Source organism: Onychomys torridus, chromosome 8, assembly GCF_903995425.1.
Source record: "Onychomys torridus chromosome 8, mOncTor1.1, whole genome shotgun sequence".
NCBI lineage: Eukaryota > Metazoa > Chordata > Mammalia > Rodentia > Cricetidae > Onychomys > Onychomys torridus.
In genome coordinates, this window is record NC_050450.1 from 56080525 (window position 1) to 56105177 (window position 24653).

The 24653-nt window shown below is 43.9% G+C and overlaps 1 protein-coding gene across 2 annotated transcripts in view; it reads right to left on the reverse strand.

Annotated features, from left to right (window-relative positions):
* Nucleotides 1–21737: 21737 nt before the first annotated feature.
* Usp43 (ubiquitin specific peptidase 43) overlaps nt 21738–24653 on the reverse strand; it is a 61892-nt gene continuing 58976 nt past the window's right edge. For both annotated transcript variants that reach the window (XM_036197062.1, XM_036197061.1), the window contains exon 15: nt 21738–23788. In XM_036197062.1, the coding sequence (XP_036052955.1) occupies nt 22710–23788 (1079 nt within the window). In that variant the 3' untranslated portion in view covers nt 21738–22709. The remainder of the gene's footprint in view (nt 23789–24653) is intronic.

The following is a 24653-nucleotide window of genomic DNA, read 5'->3' on the forward strand; positions in this document are numbered from 1 at the left end:
AGACTTCCCAGCAGCCTTAGGAGTCACTGATAACCCCAGGGACCTTCCTTCCAACACGCAAAAGATGACTCAGGAACCGAACAGTTGGGGAGTCTCTTCCAGTGTGCTTTTAATTAAGCTTTTTCTTTATGCAGAGCAAAGCAAGTAGATTTTAAGTGTGCACTCAGTGAGATTTTACACGCACACAAAATGTGTGTGTTTTTATGAATATACGTATGTGCCTGTGTGTGTGCATGTATGTGTATTGTGTATGTGCATATGTGTATTATGTGTATGTTTACGTGTGTGTGCATGGTGTTTCCCTTGTAATCATTATACAAATCAAGTTACAAAACACCTGTATTACTCCATAATATTTGCTTACACCCGGTTCACACCTGCTCCTCAGAAGCATGAACCATTTGGGGTTTTTTGTTTGTTTGTTTGTTTGTTTGTTTGTTTGTTTTTTACTGAAATCGATATTTATTCTTGAATTACACATAAATAGATGACCAGAACATGTCTGTTTTATGTTTCATTTCTCTTATATGATTTCTTTACTTGTCATTTGGGCTGTGCCAATCAGTAGCTTGTATTTTTGGTCATTTCTGTTTTACTGGGTGGTATTTTGTGATAGGAATGCGCCATAGTGTTTGTGCAGTGGGTAACGTCTACTGACCTATTGCTATTGTTTGAATCTGAATGTCCCCAAAGACCCATGTGCGAAAAATCATGATCCCTGGGCTGACACTGTCCCGAAGTCGTAGAGCTTCTGTGGGTCAGGATCTACAGGGAAGTTTCTTAGGTCTGGGGGAGCATGTCCTCAGATAGCAGTGGGGGGAACCTAGCCCCATCTTTCTCTTTTGTGAAGAGGTGTCGCCTCACCACAGGCCAAAAGCAACATGGCCAATCAACCAGGAGCCAGAACTTCAGAAACAAAATTAACTTTTCCCTTTATCTGTTGATTACCTAAGGGAGTTTGCTGCAGTGATGGAAAGGCTGAGTTGCATTGTTTACATTATCGTCAGCTGTTCAGCCTGTCTACTAAGGTCTTAATTTGAGACACCACATTTTTATTCCATTTTTTAAATTCTCACGTGACGAGTTTTTGAAAGGATCCCCAGTTCCCTGGTAAATTTTTCTACTCTTTCCTCTATTAAAAAATACTTATTTTTATTTATGTATGTGGCACCTGTGCCTGGGTGCCCCAGGAAGCCAGAGGAGAATGTCAGATATCCTGAAACTGCCTGATGTGGGTGCTGGGAACCAAACTCTGGTCCTCTGGAAGAGCAGGAGGCACTCTTGGGTGCTAAGCCATCTCCCTAGCTCCTTTGTCTTCAATTCTTTAACTTAGTTATTTCAAAGTCCTTATCAGTTCATCCCAATACCTGAGTGGAAACTACATTTTGCATATTCATGATGCATTGCCCTGTAGCTTCAGATTTGAATAAAATCCAAGTGTGACACTCTGGAGCTTCACAGAAGAATTCAGGAGAATTCCAAAAGACCTCTCAGGTCTCTTTACAAACTCATCTAGGGGCTCCTTTGGAGACTAAATGAATCACAAAGACCCTTAAACAAACCAGTGCATGCCAGGTTCACGTGGGAAGTCTGTTTGAGAACATCCGAATGGGTCATCTCAGGGCTCCCAGGAAGCTGTTTCCAAAGGGAATAGACTGTGGTTTTACAGCAGCAGGTTAGAAAACATCAGAGTTATAAACAGTGTTTCATGATACTGTGACCCCCTCCCTCCCTGCCATCTTTCCCCAGGGCTTTGTAACTGCAGTGTTTCCTGTACTTTCAGCCCAGGCCCACAGGCATTCTGACCAGCTCAGGCATTTCTATCTGCTATGGATGTGATTCTCGAATCTTGGCTTTCTAACCTGGGAATCAGTAATGGTTAATTTGCAAGGTAGGAATATTTCGAAAGGAGACTTTTATCGTGTTACTTTCTTCTTTGTTTGGCTGTTCGTTTGTTTGTTTCAAGACAGGGTTTCCCTGCGTAGCCCTGGCTGTCCCAGGAACTTGCTCTATAGACCAGTTTGGCCTCGAACTCACAGAGATCCGCCTGGCTCTGCCTCCCGAGTACTGGACTTAAAGGCGTGCACCACCACTGCCTAGCTTTGTTTGGCTTTTTTTTAGACACAGAATCTCAAGCTGGCTTCAAACTCACCATGTAGATAGATAAAGATGCTCTGGAACTAACTCCTCGCCTCCTCATGCCTCTACCTCCTCGAATTCTGGGATTAAAGTGTGGACCACCATACCCAGCTACTGTGTCACTTTCTTAATGAAAAGTACTTACTCTGAGGGTAGTGACACATTAGGTAATTCCAGCATGGGGGGAAGGAAACTGGAAAAGAAGAAATTCCATGTGTTCAAGTCCACCCTAGGCTGCAGTGTGAAACCTTACCTCAAAAAAGACAAACAAGGGCCATTTGAGTTATCAGAGCTTCTGAACTTCCACCCACCTGCATCCCCCCCTGGAAAGTTTATCTTTTTATCTAATACATTATTCCTACTGCTACATGCACACATCTGCTAACTCCTTGTTCTGGAACACAAGAACCTCGAAGTCCCAGCAGCGGCCACCAGACCGGCTCTCAGGTGGTGAGGCAGCTGGCCAGAAAGGAAGATGCCAGTGTTTCTAATCTCTCCAACTTTCTACTGAATCCAGACCCAAGAGAAGCCGTGTAAACCGCAGACACGAGAGGAGGAGCGGAGGAAAAGGGGGGAGAGAGGAAGGAGGAGAATCAGGAGGAGGAGGAAGCAGAGAGGAAGAGAAGGAGAAATCATAATAATCATTATTAGGACCTGAATTTGGATCTCAGAGCCCATATTAAAGCTGTACATGGTCCTAGCCACACCCACAACCCCCACACCGAGGGACACAGAAACAGGAGGATTGTGGGAGCTTGCTGGTTGCCAACCTACCTGAAAAATGCCTCTAAGGCACAAGGTGAAATAAAATAGAGGAAGTCCCTGGCATCCTCCTCTGGCCTCTGTATGAGTTTGGACACACAAGAGAAATCAGGTTATCTATTTTGCTTCTTCTATATGAACAATTGGATTCCTTTTCCCCCCTGATATATTTTTTATTTGACTGATTTTTAAAAATATTTTTTCAACATAATATTTTTATTGATTCTCAAGAAATTTCACAGTGTGCACCCCAATCACATTCATTTCCCAATCCTTCCATGTCCACCCCCTACCCTTGGGATACCCCTCTCCCAAAAAAAGTAAAAATAAAAATAAAGGAAAAAAGTTCAATTTGTGTTATCCATATACTCACTGGAGCATGATCAAACTCTCAGTGTGCTGCCCCTCAAATAGAACTGAGACCTTCCCCTCCAGCACCCCCACCAGAAACCATCAATCATGGTGGAGAACTACACTTCAGCATTCCCATCGCACTTTTATTTTATTTATTTGTTTGTTTGGTTTTTTTTTTTCAAGACAGGGTTTCTCTGTGAAGCTTTGGAGCCTGTCCTGGATCTCTCTCTATAGACCAGGCTGGTCTCGAACTCACAGAGATCCACCTGCCTCTGCCTCCCAAGTGTTGGGATTAAAGGTATGCACCACCATTGCCTAACCCCATCACAATTTAAAGAGTACCCTTTGATGATTTTATGTCTAGAATATTACCTTTGGGGGAGGGTTGGGAGGATAGGGATTGTCACAGAAGCATTCCACATCCCTCTCTCTCAACTGTGTATCTGCGGTCATCGATATCACTGCAGAAGTAGCCTCCTTGCTCTTCACAGTCATCAGGAGCATGGACCATGAGCCTCCACATGGTTTCTGGTGACACCACAGACCACAAAAACAGTCCCCAGGTGCAGTAGGACCACAGGACAAGACAAGGTCCTCAGAAGCTGCCTGGACCCCAGACATCACCATGGCCTCAGGTGGCAGTGCAGGCCACTCACATCAATATGGTCCCCAGCAGCAGCATGGACTATGTGCATCAACATGGCTTCAGGTGGTGGTACTCACCATGAATCCACTACCGACCTCAGCCTGTCTCTGCCGTAGTTTCTCCATTTCCACCTCTCTCCATGGTGTATGCACCACTCCATTTTTCTCTTTCCCACCTCTCCATCACATATTTGCTCATCTTAGTGGTATCTGAATCAGATTTTTAATAGCCTGGGATCTTCATTAGTTTTACCTGTGTACCTGCCTGACCTCTGTGTAGTTGTTCCGAATAAAGTTAATCACCAGTGACATGAAGTGAAAAGGTTTGGTAGGATATGAGCAAGGCCACTACTGTAGTAACAATACTGGCTACGCACCATTAGGAGAACCGGTGGGAGGGACTCACTTAGAGTAATTTGCATAGGAGATGGAGACCTTCTGTGCAGGAGGAAATCTGTAGTGGCAAAAGCAGTCTTGCTCATGAGTATCTAAGGGGCCCCATCCTACATGAAATGTCGGCAAGGCACATTGTAGAGATCTGCAATATTGTGATTGAAAAAAACATAGAAAAATGCAATAATATGCTATGGGGGTTGAGATCATTTTCAGTGATGGTGTATTTGTTTCCCAGGTCAATAAAGCCTTAGGAAACTGAAGTTACCCTATATCTTACTTACTGCTCTATTACTGTAAGGAGACACCATGACCAAGGCAACTTATAGAAGAAATCATTTAATTGGGGTCTTGCTTACCGTTTTAGAGGGCTAGTTCATGATCATCATGGTGGGCAGCAGATGGGCATAGTGCTGGAGCAGTAGCTGAGAACTTTACATCCTGACTTATTTGCAGGCAGCAGGGAGAGGGTGGGGGGACTTCAAAGCCCTCTCTGAGTCTCCCAGTGACACACTTCCTCCAATCCTTATCCTTCCCAAAACAGTTGTACTCCCTGGTGACTAAGCATTCAAATATATGAGCCTGTAGGGGCCATTGTCCTTCAAACCACCCGTACCCTAGCAATTCATTTTTACTTCTACTGCAGTAGAATCATGCTCATGCATTTAACTTATATACATACAATTATGATAAACCAATTATCAGAGATTAGCAAATAAATGTGATAAAATAGCTGATGGGTGCAAATAAACTTGGTAAAAGTGTCTTGTTCACCATCCGTGCTGGTTGCTTTTTGTCAACTTGACACAAACCTAGACACGTCTGGGAAGAGGGATTCTTGAGACTGAGAACATGCCTCTGTAAGTTTGCCCTTTAGGCAAATCAGTGGGGTATTGTCTTCATTAATGATTGATGTGGGAGGGCCCAGACCATAGGTGGTGCCACCCTAGAGCAGGTGGTCCTGGATGGTAGAAGAAAGCAAACCAGGCAAGGGAGGAGAGCAAGGCAGTAAGATGCACTCCTCCACGGGCTTCTGCTTCAGTTCCCACCTCCTGACTTTCTTCCATGGTGAACCGTGATGCCGAAGTGTAAGCAGAATAAACCCTTTCCTCTCCAAACTGCTTTTAGTCATGCTGTTCACCACAGTAACAGACACCCTGACTAAGACAGTCCTGATAACTGTTTTTCAACACTAAGAGCTTAAGGAAGTTCATCTCAGAAAGCCCAGTTTGTAAGTAATGGTGGCTACAAAGACACTCTCAAAGGAAAGAAGACTAAGAACTGTGAAGAAGCCTGAACCACAGGAGGGCTGCAAGGACCAAGATGAAAGTGTCTTTGGGACTCTGTAGTTACATAAAGCTGCATAATCTGACATTAATGTGGGACATAAGCTGACATCCAGGCCAATTTTGAATGACTTCCCAATATATTCCCCACATAAAATGCAACTCCACTATACAAACACTAAAGAAATAAAATCCTCCCAGGATGCTGTGCATTCATTTTCAGGGTAGACTATTTCATTGTGAACAACAACTCATGATTTAACTTTTACATGAGATATAGCACAATTCCTTGATGGATGGGGGGAGACCTAGTGGGAATCTTTTTGACCCGAGATTCCTGATGTTCATTGCCCCGACTCAGCAGCTTTCTGGAGAAAATGAACGCTGAGTCTGCCTTCTACTCAAATCCTTCATTTTAATTTTATCCTTATGTTTGGGTCATCTGACCATAAATGCTGAAGATGATCCAGAGCCTTGGAATTCTCCCAGGAGTTGCAAGCTAAGGCCTTTGCTGTATACTCATTTCCCCTCACTGCTATTCTAAGCTTTGACTAGAAAGAGAAATTTGACCTTTAAGAATCAGCATTGTTGGTTTAATGTATGCTGAAATCTGAAAATTTAAGGCCCATCTGGTTCTCTGTTAAATAGTTTGAGAGTGTGATACTGTCGAGACTAGACCCACGGTGGCCAAAAGCTGCGGATGCTATGACAACCCACTCATTCAGCCAATAAAGGTTTTCTAAGCACCTGCTCCACCCTAGACACTTGGAGACCTCCTGCTCACAGAGCATGCTTACAAGAGGCAAAGAGGTAAGCAGTGAAGAGGAGCCCAGAGAGTGAAGAGTGGAGTCATGGGCACCACATCTGCAGACACAACTAGACATGAATAGGAAACGTTTTTAAAAATAAGTATTATCATCATCATTCCCTAAGCAATACAGCATAACAACTACTTTTTTAAAAGATTCATTTGCTTTTATGTATATGAATGTTCTGCTTGCACATATGTCTGTGTACCATGCGCATGCCTGGTGCTCAAGAAAGACAGAAGAGGATGTCAGATCCCCAGGGACTGGAGTTACAGATTGTTGTGAACCACCCTGTGGGTGCTAGGAACTGTACTCAGGTCCTCTGCCAGAGCAGCAAGCACTGATAACCACTCAGCCATTTCTCCAGCCCCTACTACAACTATTGACGCTGCGTTTACATTGGATTGGGTACCTTAGGTATTTGAGACGTGACAACATATATGAGAAGACTATGGATTACTTGCCAGTAATAAGCCACTCTTTATGAGGAATATGAGCATTCTGGAACTCTGGTACCTGATGGGGTTCCTAGAGCCAGTCCCTGATGGGTACTGAGGGACAACTGAGCTCTGAGGAAATCGAAAGGGATACACCTGGGTGCTTGGGAAGTACTTTCTATAATCAGGGCTATGAGATTTTTTTTCCAGATGGTGAAGAAAAGCCCATGTCATGAAAGGAAGGGGGACCCAGGCACAAGGGGAAGGCCAGTGTGGCCAGAGCCCCAGAGGAGGAGATGCGGTATAGCATAGGGACTGTTCATCTGTTTTCACACACCTAAGAGCTTGCTCTGGATACTGCATAAAAAGGAGCTATGAGAGGACCGGAGTGTAGAACGAGAGAGGTGATGTCTGTCCAGGAGAGCCTTGGTTCGTATAGACCAGAGCAACACTCACATCAGTGGAGAATATGGCTAGATCTTAGGTATTCAAATCTGAGATACTAGAATGCACTTTACTCCCCTCTCGAACTTGGCTTTGAACATGATGCTCATCATGAGTCTGTTTAACTAATTGCAATGCCTCACATTTTTGAGGACTTCCCATTTGAAAAAGCACAAGGGCCTTTTTTTTTTCTCTCACATGTTTGAAGGGCAGACAAGTCATACAGTAATCCCACCCAAAGAGGCTGGGAGTTGCAAGGGTAGAAATCAGCTCACATTGGAGCTTATATTTCTTATCTGGGTGCCCCTCACGCCTAATTAACACAAAAAACAAATAACCATGTTTCTTGGTGTCACCAAAATCCTTTAGAAACACAAACAGTGGCCAGGCTTGGTGGTGCTTGACTACAATCCCTGCACTCTGGAGACAGAGGCAGTAGGATCATGAATTGGAGGACATCCCAGGTCACATAGAAAGACCCTCTCTCAAAAACCAAAATATCCTATGGAGGACAGCTCTAGCCTGGCCAAGGTCACAGCTGCACAGTGGGGACACCATTCACTATTTTCAAGTAGTCCAGCTGTGCAGACACATACATAGTGCTGAGGGCTGTGACTTGTGGCTCAGAGACCCTAACAACCACCACTACCACCACCACACCACCTCCCCACACACACTGGAAAGAACATACCCAAAAGAAATTAGGATTTAGGCCAACATCAAAATGATTTTGTGAGCACGGCCTTTCAGAAGGTTTTTACAGAATTGCTAGTTAACTTGTCAAAGTTAACTAAAAAGAGCGAGGTAGGAAACACCTGGGTTCTCTGTGGACAAAAATAAATATAGCCATTAAATGAGCTGAAAAGCTGGCAGATGGAGTGACAGGGCCTCTAAAAATGGACCATTGGTCCATTGCTCTGAAGTAGAAGAATAGAAGATTTTTACATCTCCAGAATCAATCATTTCCCCTCCAGCTCCCTGTGAACACATCTTATTAACTCTTTCCTTATGTCAAGGCCCAAACCAAGTCATTCCAGAGTTTAGTTTTCAGTTCTCGGATTGTTACTGACTTGAATCCTCTGTGACAATTGTGTCACGGAGTCCCGCAATAGCAACAACTAATGTTTGCTGGTTAACTCGCCGAGTGCACTCACCATGTGAGTGGGGGTCTCTCATTAGCTCTACAAATGAGAGACAGGGGCATGGAGAATGTCAACAAGTCATCCAAAGACAAACAGCTAGGCCATAGGGAAGAATAGGTCTGCTGCTTCCTGAGTCTCCTCTCTCCACTGCTCTGCTACCCCTGAACTAAAAGCTCTTAGGACCAGATAGGCCTCTAGAGAGGACCTGGTTCAACACCAGCAAATGGAATAGGAAAACAAAGAGCAGAAAGATAAGGAGATTTCATTGAAGCCATGCAGCCACCCTGACACCTCTCTGCCTGTTCTTGTCCCCACTCAAGATGCTTCCCTTATGCAGGGATGCCATCAGATCGGGTGGGAAAGGCCCCAAAGGCTGAGCCAGCTTAGAAAGCCTTCTCTCGGGTCCAAAGCTTAAGCAAAAGTTGCTAGAAGACCATGTTGTACACAACTTGAGTTTGGGCCCAACCCCAAATACCTTAAAAAGCAGCCTTGTTAGCATCCACCTGGCCTTCCTGAGTGTGGCTGCTAAGCACCTGTCCACCATATACACAGGATTATTTCTAAGGTTCAGTCTTTTGAACCTCCTAAATCTTTGAGCTTTTCAAGCAAGGATTCTAACACTAGTGCCCTAATCCAGAACAGAATTCCCCCTGATTTCCACCTTCTGTCTTGTGAAATCACAGAGGCTCTGTCTTTGACCTTGGCAACACCCATCTACATCATTTCTAGTCCTGATGTCATCCTTACGGGGAAATGTGAGGGTGCAGAAATGACCTGAGCAACAGTACATTGTGGCCTATCATGTCATCATACCAAGCATGCCTTTGGGGACATCCAGCAAAGGTCATGTAAATGAAAACATAACCTATGGCAGAAGGAAACACATGGGGAGGACATGGCAGAATTTAGATACAGAAAAACGAAAATGCCTGAGACACAGGGAGATTTGTGATCCTCTCTTGCCTGGGTTTAAAACAGGATCAGTGCTGATCACACTCGGCATTTTTGGCATGCTTCACCTAGGTTAACCTAAAGAGACCCTTTCCGGCACAATTCAGGGACCAGATTGGGTAGCATACTTGAATCATCTGTTTTCACACTAATGCAGGGGTTGCATTCTCCCTCTTAATTTGTTCAGGGTCGGATTCCCGAGATGCTCTTCTTTCGTGGTGCACTTAGCGAGACATCCGGCCTGGGGTTTGAAGAACTGACATCGCTCGCAGAGACTCACCAAGAAATACATCAAGCCTGAAAAGGTGGTCCAATTTGCATCCGTCGCAGCTGCTAAAGTTGCTCTTTCTTGTTGAAACATTGCACGCTGCCAGGGATAAAAGAAAGAAAGAAAAGAAAAGAGAGCCTGTGGCACAGAATGCCATTTTCCTAACAGAACCATTTTAAGATTCGCTCTGAATGTAAGGGATTTGAGTGCATTATATTAAGGGAAGTATGCAGTCTCACAAAGGCAAGCATCATGCTTTCTTTCACATATGGAATCTAGGGATGGGAAATGAAAGGAGAGGAGGCAGGTGTGAGGGATGTGAAGGGGGAAGACGGGATAAGGAAGGCAGAGGGATTGATAGGGTCAAAGTAACATTACATGCATCATGCACAGAATGTTATAATGAACCCCAATAGTCTGTACAACTAATATGTGAAAAACTTAGCAAAAAGATTCAAATTCTACCTGCTTTGCTGCCATAGAGGGATCTGAGGGATCAATGTGCAGTTGTTGGAGATGCTCCCCTCAACTGGGTGGGCAAAGCACCCAGGGCCTAGTGAAGACAGGGGCTCTTTGGTACACCTCCCTCTTGGAAATCTCTCTCTCTCTCTCTTCTTACCTGCCTCTTGTCTGATACTCTAAAAAGCCTATTTACAGGCACGTGGTTCCCCATCTCACATCAGAACCTTACATCCCCACCACCACAGATGAACTTGGAGCCACTATTTCTTTCTCTGAAGATATACTTCTGAATAATGCATGAATGAAAAAGGAAATTAAAAGAAAAGTCAGATGGTATTTTATGTGAATTAAAACACAGTGTAATAGAATCTTTCAGATACATCGAGGCAGCTCTTCAGGGACATTCATAACATTAAATGTCATCAAAAGAGAAGAAAACATGTTTCTGATCCTTCAGTGGCTTCAGTGTCCACCTTAAGAAATGAAAAAAAAAAAAAAAAAGGTTAGAGAGATAGTTCAGTGGTTAAGAGCACTTGCTGCTCTTTCAGATGCCCTGGTTGGGATCCCAGAACACACATGATGACTTACAAGCAGCTGTAACTCCAGTTCCAGAGGATCCAACACCCTCTTCTGACTTCCATGGGCATTGCACATATGTGGTGTACATACACACATACAGACAAACACACCTACATAGATCAAATAAAAATAGATAAATCTTCAAATAAATTTTTAAAGGTGGTGGCACATGCCTTTAATCCCAGCACTCGGGAGGCAGAGGCAGGCGGATCTCTGTGAGTTCAAGGTTAGCCTGGTCTACAAAGCGAGTTCCAGGAAAGGCGCAAAGCTACACAGAGAAACCCTGTCTTGAAAAAACAAAAACAAAACAAAACAAACAAACAAAAAACCAGAATGGTGGTACCTTAAATCCCATTACTCAAGAGGTAAGAGGATCTCTGTAAGTTACAGTATAGCTAGAGTTACAGGCACTAATAAGTTCTAAAATAATCAGAAAAATAGATAGTGTGAAGATGAGAGCACAGAGTAATGAGGTATAATTGAAAGAACTACTAAAGGAAGTCAAGGAAAGCAAAAGCTGGATTTTGAAAAGACCCATAATGTTTAGCTTACCTAGCCAAAGAGGAAAGACATGAATTCCCAATACCAGGAGTGAAAGGTAATATCACTATAAGGTAAACAGATTTCAAAGAATAATATTGAGACATTATCTCAGTGAACTGAACAACTTAGATGAGCCACATACATCTCTGAAAGATACACGCTGTCAAAGCTCACCTCAGCAAATGGGCTAATGAAGCGAACCGTTCTCAGAAGATGAACCACAAGTGACCAATAAACATGAAAAATGTTCAACCTCCCTAGCCATCAGATAAAAGCTGCATGAATTTCATTTTACCCCAGTCACTACAAAAACCAGCAAGAAATGTTGCTGGGACATGGACGGAAAAGAACCCCTGTATACTAATGCTGGGAATGTAAACTAGTCCAGCCACTATGGACCCAGCCCAGAGGTTTCTAAAGAGATGGATAATATCATCAATTATTATCATATGGCTCAGCTATACCAATTCTGGTTATTTATCTAAAGAACTCCAAATCCACGTATCACAGGTACACATGCACATCAATGTTTATCACAGCTCTATTCACAACTATTTCTCCCACTCTCGGCCTTCCTTAGTTGCCTCTAGTTCTTTGTCTAAGGTTGAGTTCCTGTGAGATTTGCCCTTCTACGTTAGCATGTTTATTGGCATGGTCTGTGTTCGCATCTTTTGTTTAGGCAGCGGTATTGATGAGATATCATGAGTAGATAGCTTCCATGACATTTCTAGAAGAGGCAATCTCACAGTAGATTTCCTGTTCCTTCGACTCTCAAAACCTTTCCATGTCTTCTTCTGTGATATGAGATGATCCCCGAGCCTTAGGTGCAGGAGCTATGTTGTAGATGTATCAGTTGGGACTGGGCTCCACAACTCTGCACTTTAAAGAGTTGCGATTTTCTACAACGGTTTCTGTTGCAAAGGTAAGCTTTTTTGACGAAGGCTAAGAGCTGCATTTATCTGTGGGTATAAGGATTTATACTTAGAATGCAGTTAGAAATAATGCTGGTTTGGTAAAGTGATGGTAAAGATCCAGTTGATGTATATACATATGAACAATTAAAGAAAAAGAGGCCAACAGACTCTGCCAGCTCTGATTGGTTCCAGAAAGCCTTCATCCAGTAACTGTTGGAAGCAGATGCAGAGATCCACAGCCAAGCGCCGAGCTCCAGGAGTCCAATCGAAGAGACAGAAGAGGGATTATGTGAGCAAAGAGTGTCAAGATCATGATGGGGAAGTCTACAGAGACAACTGAACCAAGCTCAAAGGAACTCAGGAACTTTAGACCAACAGTTGTGAAATCTGTATGGGACCGGACTGGACTCTCTCCATTCCAGAGACAGTTGTGTAGCTAGGTCTGTCTGAGGGGCCCCTGGCAGTGATCCAGGATCTATCCCTGGTGCATGAGCTCACTTTCTGGATCCCATTACCTATGGTCAGACACCTTGCTCACCCTTGATGCAACAGGGAGGGGTTTGGTCCTGCCTCAACCAAATGTACCAGTCTTATCTGTCCCGCCATGAAAGAACTTACCCTGTTGTAGGTGGGGTTGTGGGGAGGAGGGATGAGAGGGGATCTGTGGTTGTTATGTAAAATGAATAAAAAAAATTTTTAAAAGAGAAAAAAAGGCCATGAATTTGAGGGAGATCAAAAGGAGAGATACATGTGAGAGGTTGGAGGGAGGAGAGGGAAGGGGGCAAGTGACATAATGACATCTTAATTTAAAATTAATAACACAAGAATTATTAATAAAATTACTAGTAAAATGATATTATTAATATTGGCAATATATTATTTGCAGGAAATGCATGCAACTGGAAATAATTGTATTAGGCAGATCAAGCCAGCTTCAGACAAATACTGTGTATTTTCTCTCATTTATGCTTTTTAGATTTTACATAATACAAAAAAAATCATGTATATGGGTATAAAAATAGGAGTATGACAGTCTAGAGGAACAAAGAGGAATAAGGAGAGAGAGAAGAAAAAGGAGAGAGAAGGGGGTGTGGGGAAAATATACACTTGTATGAAAACTTTAAAGTAATAATAATAAGATAGATAATATAAGTCATTCTTTGATTACTTAAAAAATATTGACTTTGTAGCTAAAAGTCTTAATTCAAAGAAAATTCTCAGCCTAGATGTTATCACTGTCAGTTCTACCAAAAACAATTCTACTGAAAAACTGAAGAGAATGAAATATTTCCAAACTCATTCCATGAAGGTTCATTGCCCTGATAACAAAACCAGACACTGGAAACAGAAAAATAGACCAGTAGCTTTTATGAGCTTAGATGCAAAAGGAATATCTAAATAAAAATTTAGAAAGTCAAACCCAACAATATAAAAAGAGAAAGTGTATGATGGCCAAGTGAAATTTATTCCAGGAATGTGAGGCTGGTTCAAAATTCAAAAATAAACCCTTATAACTCATAAGCCTAACAGGCTAAATACAAAAAGTTATGATCATCTCAAAAGATGTAGGGAAAAAATATCTGCCCAAATCTAAATCCATTTCAATAAAAAAAAAAAAAATTAGCTCCCAGCAAAATAAAGGGAAACTTCTCAACCTGATTAGAGTATCTTCCAATAGTGTGATTAATATCATATATCTTATGGAGGACCTCTGGGGAGGAAGGCAGGAATATTTGCCCTTACTAATGCACACCACCATATTAGAGTTTCTGGTACAGCATGTCTCGTGTTTATATACAACACGATGTGACAGGGAAAGAAAAGAAGGCATTATCTATCGATCAGCAGGAGAAAAGGAAACCACCTTTAGTCTCATGGGACAATTATCTATGTGGACTTACACAAAAGCTAGTAAAATGTTAGTTAGCAAAGTCACAGGATACACGTCAATAGACAAAATCAATTACTGCTACACAGAATTAAATTCCAGAAATTAAAGAATTTTAAAAGAGCTCTTCACAGTACCACCAAACACATAAACTTTTAAGGATGTTTGGCAAAAGATGTGTAAGGCATTCATACAAACAAATTAAAACAAGACAAAACCCCAGTGCTTAGATACCTAGATAAAAAGACCTGATTCGCTGGAGAGATATACCATGTCAATGGATTAGAAATCCACAAGTTGTTAAAATGTTAGAAGAATTATCTGTCTAGTTTCCCTGTTGTCCTAAATATTTAAGGGCATCTCAAGTGAAATCATAGGAAGATTTTGTTGTCATTGTAGAAATCAGAAGCAGATTTTTCTATTTCACATGAAAATGCAAAGATCCTAAAATGCCCAAAATAACTCTTGAAAGAATAAAACTGAAACTCAAACTACCAGACCTCAAAACTTTCACAAAGTTAAATAAGACAGTGGTGTTAAAGACGGACAACTAGATCATGGAAGAGGTATTTATATCTACTACATATAAAAAACTAACTCAAATGAATCATAGATATAAAATTTCCATAAGAAAACATAGTAGAGTTGGGTGTAATAGCTCATGCTTTTAATCTCAGCGCTTGGGAAACAGAAACAGGTAGGTAGGTCTCTGTGAGTGAGTTAGAGGCTAGCCTGGTCTACATAGTGAGTTCTAGGACAGTCAGAGCTACACAATGAGACCCTGTGTCAAAAACACAAAACAAACAAAAGTAGAAAAATCGTTGGACTAGGAAATTCTCTTAGATACGATATGAAAAAGTATAAGCTATGGTCAGAAAATATTGATAAGTTGGACTTCTTCAGAAATAAATACTATTGAAAGATAATTCAAGAAAATGAAAGTCAAATTGCAGGCCAGGATGATATGTTTTAAAGACAGACACAGGTGTGTACACATGTGTGTGTACCTTTGAAGGACTTGTATCTAGTAAATGTAAATAACCCTCAAAACTCAGGTTTGGGGGTGAAATAAATTCACAGATTTCTACTGTGTCGGTTTTCTGTTGCTATAACAACTATCCTGGAAGAAAAGAAAAAAAAAAAAAACCATTAAGGGAGAAAAGGGTTTATTTTAGCTCACAGTTACAGGCAGGGAAGCCACAGTGACAGAAGCTTGAAGCAGCTGGTCACTTCTCAGTCAAGAGCAGAGAGTAAAAGATGTGTACATGTTCAGTCGTCAGCTAGATTTCTCTGTTCTTATGCAGTCCAGGTCCCAAAGCAGGGAACAGGGCTGCCTACTTTCAGGCTGAATCCTCCCACATCAGTTACAGCACTCAAGACAATGACCCACAGACATGGACACAGGCCAACCTCATCTAGACAGTCCTCACTGAGACTCGATGACTCAAGGTTGTGTGAAGTGGACAAGAACCAACCATCACATACAGGCTACCAGCCTGTGTCCTACCAGCTAAACTGGAAATCCTGAGTCTAAGGAATATTTAGGAAAGAGTGAGATATGGCCATGGAATTGGGGATTGAAAAGATACCAAAGGAAAAAGAAAAAAGAAAAAAAAAAGATACCAAAGAGCCGGGCAGTGATGGCACTTGCCTCTAACCCCAGCACTCAGGAGGCAGAGGCAGACCGATTGCAGAGGACCGATCGCTGCCTGGGCTCCAGAACAGGTTCCAGGACAGGCAGGGCTACACAGAGAAACGCTGTCTTGACAAATCCGAGAGAGAGAGAACAAAAGACAATGTTAAACTCGTAGTCTCCCTGAGCTCTTCTCACTTCTTGATACACACTTTCTCGTCTGGTTTTGCCCTCTGGGAAGGGTTAATTATTTCCTCTGTGCCTCATTTTATATCGTTGCTTCCTTAGCAGGTGAGGTCAGAACTGCATGCAGCCTTCAGAGAAAACAGGGCTGGGTGACAGGAGGAGGAATGTTGAGGAATATCTAGAAAATTCCTTAAGACATGGTCTTTTTTTTTTTTTTGAGTGGTCAACCAAGAGGGATAAAATGTAACTTGTGATATGGCTCAACACACGATGTAGATGTATTTACTAGTTCGAAGATTAGCTGCTGTGGGTCTAAGAGCTTGCTGATCTGGCTAACACAACCCAGACCCAGCATTATTATTTCTGTAATAAGAAAGAAATGGAACCACCCCTAGATTAAGAGCTATAAGCAGTCAATAGACACTGAGAGATGAAAATCTGTTATCTCCAGGGATGAGCTCCCTCATAGGTTGGTTATCCAATCCCAAGTGATCACCCCTAAGCATATGTGCATATAAGCATATGTGGACTTGGTATGTTTTGTGTGGTGTGTGTATGTATGTAGCAATACTAAATTTGTTATGAATTTGAGAGGCATAGAGAGGAACACAAGGGAGACAAAGGGGTAGAAACGGTATCAATATAGTACTCATGTATGAAATGCTCAAAACTATATGAGATTTTAAATTCAAAAAAGAAAGACGTGGGACTGAAAGATAGGAAGAAAAGGGAAAATGCTCAGAGACTTTAGCACTCAGGAAGGAAGGTGTTGCTCCCACACTGTATCATACACTCCTTAACCTTTCAACTTCGACATGATGGCCAGATGCCTGGCACCAGTCACAAGCTCTATTAAATGCAGTTTGGGGCTATACTCAAACAGAAACACCCCCACAGAGGGCTGCTGTTCAAGTGAGGACCTGACCCTGGTGGCAACAGGGGAATCACCAAGTGGCCAGGCAATTGACCATCAGAGGTAACAGACACACAGTCTGTTCCTGCAGGTGGGGGCCACACACAATGTGGAGCCCAGCTGGCACTCCAGCAAGGAAGCTGCTTCACTAGGAATGACTTCAGATTCCCCCAATATCTCCAGAGATGGGAAAACAGAACCTATGTGGCATTCGGGAGTCCTAACATTTTCTCCTCACTCCTCCTTTGGCTAGGATGATGCTGAGTGTGGTGCCCCAGGCCTGTCATCCCAGCACCTGGGAGGTAGAGGCAGAAAGATCAGGAGTTCAATGTCGTCTTCAACTACACACTGAGTTCTAGGCCAGCCTGGGGTACATAAGAACCCACCTTAAAGCTGAGCCTGGTGGTGCTACCCTTTAATCCCAGTACTTTGAAGGACAGAAACAGGTGGATCTCTTTGAGTTCCAGATCAGCCTTGTTTGCAGAGCAAGTTCCAAAATCAGTCAATCAATATATAAGTAAGGAAATGACAAGCTGGCTAGGGATTATTGCATTCACCCACATCTTCTGCCTTAACTCTCCCAGCCATTCCCATAAGAAATGGTGGCCTTTTGCCTAGGCCGATACTCAAAGAAATTCATAGCCCTATGAGGCTTTGTCAGCCAAGCAGCCCCAGTGGAAACTAGGTCTCTCCTGAGGATATTTCAACATTCTGAGAGGTTGTTTAGTCTCAGCAAGGAGCACACTGACTTCCCTTGGCCCAGTGTCAAGTAGCCCATATATTTAGACTATTAATACCTGAAGTTTGAAATTCCCCTGGTTACATCCACTACGTTGTCTTTGCCAACTAAGGCACAGGGTGATTAAAGGCAGCAACATGTATACTTCATGTCCTATTACACCGTCAGAACCTGAAGCCATAGCTACTATCTAGGGGCGCCTTGGATGTTACAGTCAATTACGGTAAGTTCAGGCCAATGTCACTCAAGCAATCCCGCCAAAGAATCAAAGTGAATCAAAGCAAATTGCTTCTCTGGAAGAATCAGAGTCAAGGCCACAAACACGGGAAACAACCTGCCATGTGTCCGAATTTCTATCGCATCTGCCTTCAGCTCCCCAATTCGGTTGAAAAATGGGATTTAGAGAGTTTATCAAGGATTTAATCAAGTAGCAAGCCCAGTGACAAATTTTTCTGATGTTGTTTTCTTGCTGGAATGAATACACAGAGTCCCTGGTCCCTGGGGTAGGCTCTTGATTATAACAAATGAAATGTTCTCCATTCTGATGAACAGGAAAGGCCAGAAGCAATTATGTCACCTGTGGCTGGGGTCTGGGCCAGCTGTTTCTAGGTTCTTGGCTTCTTATTGAAAGGGTGGAAATAAAGGCTCACACATTTTTGTGAAAATAGGGGGGTTGGGGATTTAGCTCAGTGTTACTGCGCTTGCAAGCACATGGCCCTGGCTTTGGTCCTCAGCTCTGGAAAAAAGAAAAAGAAACACACACACACACACACACACACACACACACACACACACACACACACAAGAAAAAAAGAAAAGAAAATAGGAAGTAACTTAATTCGAAGTGAAGCTATAGCACAGATTAGGCAGGGATACACTACCAAGATTGACAGTGGGCCACAGAATCCTCAAGGACCTCATTCTTGTTTGAGGCTTCCTTTTATGGGGCTCAAGAGAAGGCAGAGTTTAGTTGCTAAGAAGCCCAATGAGGGTGGCTCTGTTTCAACTGGTGGAATCCGTCCTGTTATCAATGTCCTACTGTGCATGTCCCTTCCCATAGTGCACCTGATTTTAATCATATGCATGCCTAAGTATGCACAGATGTAAAGGTGGTAGGGGTTCTCTATAAATTTATGTAAGGACAGTTTTGCCTTGGTGTACATGTTACCAAGACCAGTTCAGACTGGATCAGCCTTTCCATTTTTTTCTAATACACTGGGAATATATCCGAGCAGAAACTAAGTTCGATTATTCTAAGAATAGGAGAAACTTGTTCCATTGTGCAGAGATGGGGGCACATGCAGCTCAATTAGGTGGGTGTCTGAGGTTGCCAAGTGCATTGCTCAAAGAGGATTGAATCATTGAGTGGTGTGAGTGTGAGTGTGTATGTGTGTATGTGTGTGTGTGCGTGTGTGTGTGTGTGTGTGTGATCCAAACCAAGTAGAGTCCCAGATTACTAAACTATCCCCTACGCTTGCCAGCCCTAATTGGGTTTGAAGTGGCATGATTAGTTCAGAAGGCAGTGTAACTATTTTTAGGGATTCAGAAAAAGAGCCTCAGAGCTGATTACCTGAGATCAGATCCTGGCTCTGATAAACCTACCAGTCGTGTGACCTCAGGAGAATTAAACTCTTTGAGCCTTAGGGCCCTCATCTGTAAAGCAGAGCTAACAGTACCTACCTTAATGGATTGGGAGGGTCAGCAGGATGGCTCAGTGGGTGAAGGTGCTTGCCACCAAGGCCTGATGACCTGGGTTCAGTCCCTGGGACCCACATGGTGAAAGGAAAGAACTGACTCCCAAAAGTTGTCTCCTGACTTCCATATGTGTTCTGTTGCACAAAGGTGTCATTGTGTGTGTGCACGTGCGCACGCGCGCGTGTGTGTGCGCACACACACACACACACAATGTAATTGAAGTTTTCTTTAATATAAGGAAGTGCTTAAGGGACACCTTGCGTCCAATGGCTGTAAATACTGACCTGTCATCTCACAGGAAAGTAAGCACATCTTCGGGGAGCTTGACTAACTTACCATCCCTCAAGACATGGTTCTGGCTCAATACAGGTGACATCCCGAGGGGATGTAGCCAATACTCTACTGTCATAGTCCCCAGAACTGTCACTCTGGAACTCCTACTGTGTTCTCCACTGGGCCTCCCAGCCTCCTCCTCTGACCATCAGAACTCTTGTTGTTTCTGGCACCCTCTGTGTGAACTCCCAGCTCGGGACCTGAAAGCCCCTAGTAGATTTTTCCTCTAGTAGACAAGTAGAGGAAAAATCAGAAAGGCCTTACTGGGCAGTGGTGGCACACACCTTTAATCCCAGTACTTGGGAAGCAGAAGAAGTCGAATCTCTGTGAGTTCACAAGGCCAGCCTCGTCTACAGCATGAGTTCCAGGACAGCTGGGACTACACAGAGAAACCCTGGTCTGGGGTGGGGTGAGAGAAAGACCTGAAACCTGAGGTCACCTTAGGAATGAGGCTGAGCTATCAGCATCAGACCAGTGGCCCTGCCTCAGACAGCAGGCTAGACCCCAGGCAGAGTATCAGGGTTTCCATGGGAAAAGAAGGCTCTGCATATGGAGCTAGCTCTGCCTCTGCCTAGGCTGTGTGGCTCAAAGAGTCTCCAACCTCTCTCTGACCCTGGTTTATAAATTCCCACAGGAGAGTCATGATTGGGAAAAAGGTAGTCCTCTCTGCCACCTCCTCCAGTGAAGCCTGATATCTACAGCTTCAAGTCAGACACACAGCTGTGCTGGTTTGAATGAGAACTGTTTGGGAAGGATTAGGAGGTGTGACTTTATTGAAGGAGGTGTGTCACTGGGGGTGGGCTTTGAGGTTTCAAAAGCCCAGGACAGCCCCCAGTTCTCTCTCTCTCTCTCTCTCTCTCTCTCCTATTTGTGGATCAGGTATGAACTCTCAGCTACTGCTCCTGCACCATGTCTGCCAGCCACCATGCTCCCTGCCATGGTGGCCATAGATTCACCTTCTGATACTGTAAACAAGCTCCCAACACAGTGCTTTTTTTCCTAAATTGTCCTGGTCCTGGTCTCTTTATAACAATAGACAACAGCCAAGGCTGTAACCTGGTCCCACTGCTCCAATCTGGGTAGAAATTGAAATCAGCCATTTCTTATACTCCATTCTTACAAACTTTCTTACCAGCTTGATCTGGCAGCCCCAGAAATGGGATTAGAGAGGGACCTTAGTTATATTAAAAGATACCTACTAGGGTCCAAGCATCACTGCCTCTTCCTAAACCCTGAAGTCATTTGTAAGTCTAGAGTAGACAAGGTGTGGTGCATCAGAGAACATTGCTAACACCAGGGACCCTCTCACAATCCAGAGTCTGGATCATTAGGGGATAGAGAGCCAGGTGCACGCCTGAGTTCCAACATGATTTTAGAGAGTGAAGCGTGAGCTTGGTGTAGAAACCAATTGTTCTAAGGGCCAACAGAGGAGACTAAACCAGGTAGAGTAGGAAGATTCCTAAACTCCTATCACCTTGATTAAATGACCAACCACATCCACACTGCCCACAAATGGCAATTTAAGACCTGAAGAAACATGGGCCGCTGTTATAATGTAAACACACAAGCCTGCTAGGGAACTTGTAGCCCTCGGGGGGGGGTCAGGTAGCTGGGTCTTCCAGCTCCTTGACTATGTTAGTTCTATCTGGCGGCTGTTGCTTAGATGAAAGGCAAATTGTCTTTCGCACTGGGGAAAAGAAGGGATCCCATTCTATCTGATGAGAGAAAAAAAAAGCTGCAGAGACATGCAACAACCCACACTGTGGTCTGGGGGAGGCTGCATTCCTGTGGTGAGGAGTCTGGAGAAAGGGAACAGCTCCGGAGCATGGTTACCTGAGAGGCCACCGGTGAGCTGCTGTCGGCCCTGGGCCTGGGTCTAGGCTTCGCAAGTGTCCTTGTGGGAAACTGTAGGGTATTCCCAGAACACGTCCAGAAGTACAGACAAACCACAGCACACACGGGGACACAAGGGTCGCCAGGCAGCTTCTGACTCGCAGGTGCCAAGGAGTCCGAGCCCTCCAGAGAGGCAAAGAAGCCAGAGACTTCTCCTTCAGAAACAGCAAGTCAAAAGCTACATAGGGTGGCTCACACCTACAATCCTTAGAAGGCTGAGGCAGGAGGATTGCCAAGAGTACAAGACCAGTATGGGCTAGAGAGTGAGACTGTCTCAAAAGCATACACAAATTTAAAACATTTTTAAACGGAGGAAGGAAGAGGAAGAGTGGAGACACCAATAATTTTAAGAGCTTTTTCTTTTCTTTTTTTTTTTAATTTCAGGAAGAACACAGGCAACTAATTACTTTCCTACAGACAGCAACAAGCTGTGACTGCAGCAGGAATGAAGTGGGTCACTTCTCAAACTTCAGGAATTCGGGCAGCCATTTACAGGTGTCGCAGACACAATTTTATTAAAATTGTGCATAGATCTCACACTTACATTTAAAAAAACTTCTTTTATTCTTGTATCAAAATAGTTATCTTTTTAAAATACCTTGAAAAGCTGTAATATAATTATCCTGCCATATATTAAATACTCTCCTAAAATACCGATCATGTCTCTCCCATCTCTCATAGGATCTTACCTTACCTCCACTGCCACTCTCTTCATTTCTTATTCTTTTCATTTCTTGGCATCTTTGACACTTATCCAAGATAGGTACAAAAAGGAAAAGATTTTCCTTACAAGCCCTTTATTTAAAAAAATAATAATAAAAGTAAAAGTAAAGGAAGGAAGGTGGGAAAGATGGGAAGGAAAGGAGGGAGGGAAGGAGGGAGGGAGGGAGGGAGGAAGGGAGGGAAGGAGGGAGACACATAAGTTAGGAGCAAGCAAGCTGGTGAGAGCATTTAACATGATACCACAGAGTCTTTTTAGTAGAGCTATGCAAGCCCTGGACTTCCATACACCAAATACCAATTAGCCTTGTAGTAATAATTTGGGCTCAGCAGCACCGTCTAGTGGCCAGGCTGTATCAAAACCCAACAATGGGAACCCAACCATTTTGACACAGGGTTATTGGGACATGAGGGGCTGGAAGTCCAGTTAAAGAGACCAAACTTTTTTGTTTGTTTGTTTGTTTCTTTTAGAGATCACAAGTCAACTGGATTCTAGAAAATCCACTCTGGACACAGGTTTCCTACAGAGTCTCAGGGCACAGCCCGGGAACGCCAGCTTCACACAATACTGAAATGTTCTGTCAGAAGCTGGACTCGGGTAAGGATTTCTTTCGACCTAAGGAAAGAGTGTGGTATTTCACCCTTTGCAGGGTGCCATAAGGATTCTGTTCCCCAGGAATGGTCCTTTGTGAGGTGCCAGCTGTACTGGCTCTTGGGGGCCTGCTGGCTTTGCGAGGGAGGTGAAGAGAGCTAGGCGCAGATCGGATATCCCTCTCCATGTGGTTGCCCAGGCCCCTGGCTGGGCTCTCTTGAATCCTGAAGGCAGGGGATGAGCCTCGAGCCTGCTCGTTCCTGGCAGGACTCAGCCTGTCACTCACCAGGGAAACTGGGGGTGCTGTTGGGGAGCTCTCAGCCCTGAGAGGCCTCTTGTGCTCTTTCTTCCAAAACACAGACTTCAGAAGAGTGAACGTCCCCAGTCCCCTGTCTTTATCAGGGGGCCTTTCCTCCACAGCAGCCCTAGCCTTCATCTTGGGTAAAGTACCTGGGCCATTGTCCTTAAAGTTTCTGAACAACCCAGTGGAGGGGGAAGGTGGGCTACTCTGGCTTCCCATCTGACCGCTTCCCTTCCAGGTTGTCATCTTCTGGCCCTCAGGGCGGGCTGGTTTTTCATCCCCCACTGAAGGCATCACAGTAAGGGGCAGGTCAAACTTTTTGGGGAGCTTGATATCCTGACTTGCATTTCCTGTTCGTGTCCTGGCTGTGTTCAGACCATCATCTAAGGAGCCCAGGGCTGGATGGTGGTTGAGATGACACGAGGAAAGGGGCACTCTGGTTGCTCCTTGACCGATGGCCTGACCACTGTCGTCACTTTTAGCAGGAAGGGTGCCGTCTGACCTAGGCGAAGCTGACTTCTCATCCCCACCAGCAGCACGTGTCAACAGTGGCACAATGGACTGGCTGGTGGACCGGGGTCTTCGTCTGGACTCAAGGTATTCCACCAACTCAACAGATGCCTCAGGCCGTTTCTCCCTGTGTCCAAAGGACCATCTCAGGGGCATGGTCTTGAAGGGCCCATGCCTGGATCGGGAAGCAGGAGGTGTCTTCATGCTAATACTTCGGCCACCAACACCCCGAACCAAAGGCCTAGACTCAACCCCTCCTGAAAGAGATACAAAGACCATGAACACTCGATAGGGGTATGTTCAGTGTCAGCCATCAAGCAATGATGTGTCAAGTACAGGGCTGGGCACAGCAACTATAGTATGAGCCAGACACACAGAGGCCCTGCCCTCAAGGCCACCAATGGTTTCATCCACTATTCCACAGAATCCACATATACATTTTAAACCACAGGGAAAGCCACAGGCAATGAAGGCACAGCCTTCCTTGATATCCACTGAGGATTGCTGCCAGGATCCCAGCAGACAACAAACCATGAAGATGCATAAACCTCGTCTATAAAATAGTGGAGTGTTTGCACATAAGCCACACATATCCTTCCGTAAACTAAATCTTCTCTAGATTATTTATGGTACAAACACAAAGCAAATGTTATGTAAACAGCTGTCATGCCATATCGCTTAGGGAGTAGTCACAAGAACAATACATTTGAGCATGTTTGGTACAGACTCTTTTTCCCCTACCTGCAGTTGACTGAATAAGCAGACAAGGAATCCTACATGTTGAGGGCTGACTATGACCACACGCCTGCAGCCAGACCACTGAAGGGTTCCCTCAAGTCAGCTGCCCTGAGATCTAACACCATTATCATCCATACTTTAACTATGTTTATGGACAGAATGCTTAGGAAATGTCTCTCAAATTGAGTCAAAATTAAGTACCTGTACTTTAAAATGCAAGAATGTCACATATCCCACACTGGGCCCAAAAGAAAACAAAGAAACTGTAGGCTTCATTTTATTAGAGCTGAATTTCGTGTCTTAGTATATTTTGCAATTATCTGTAAATAGCTGGGAAAGTGGTTTTAATTAAGTGGTTAGTCTTAAGTGTGAAGTTTTCCTCTG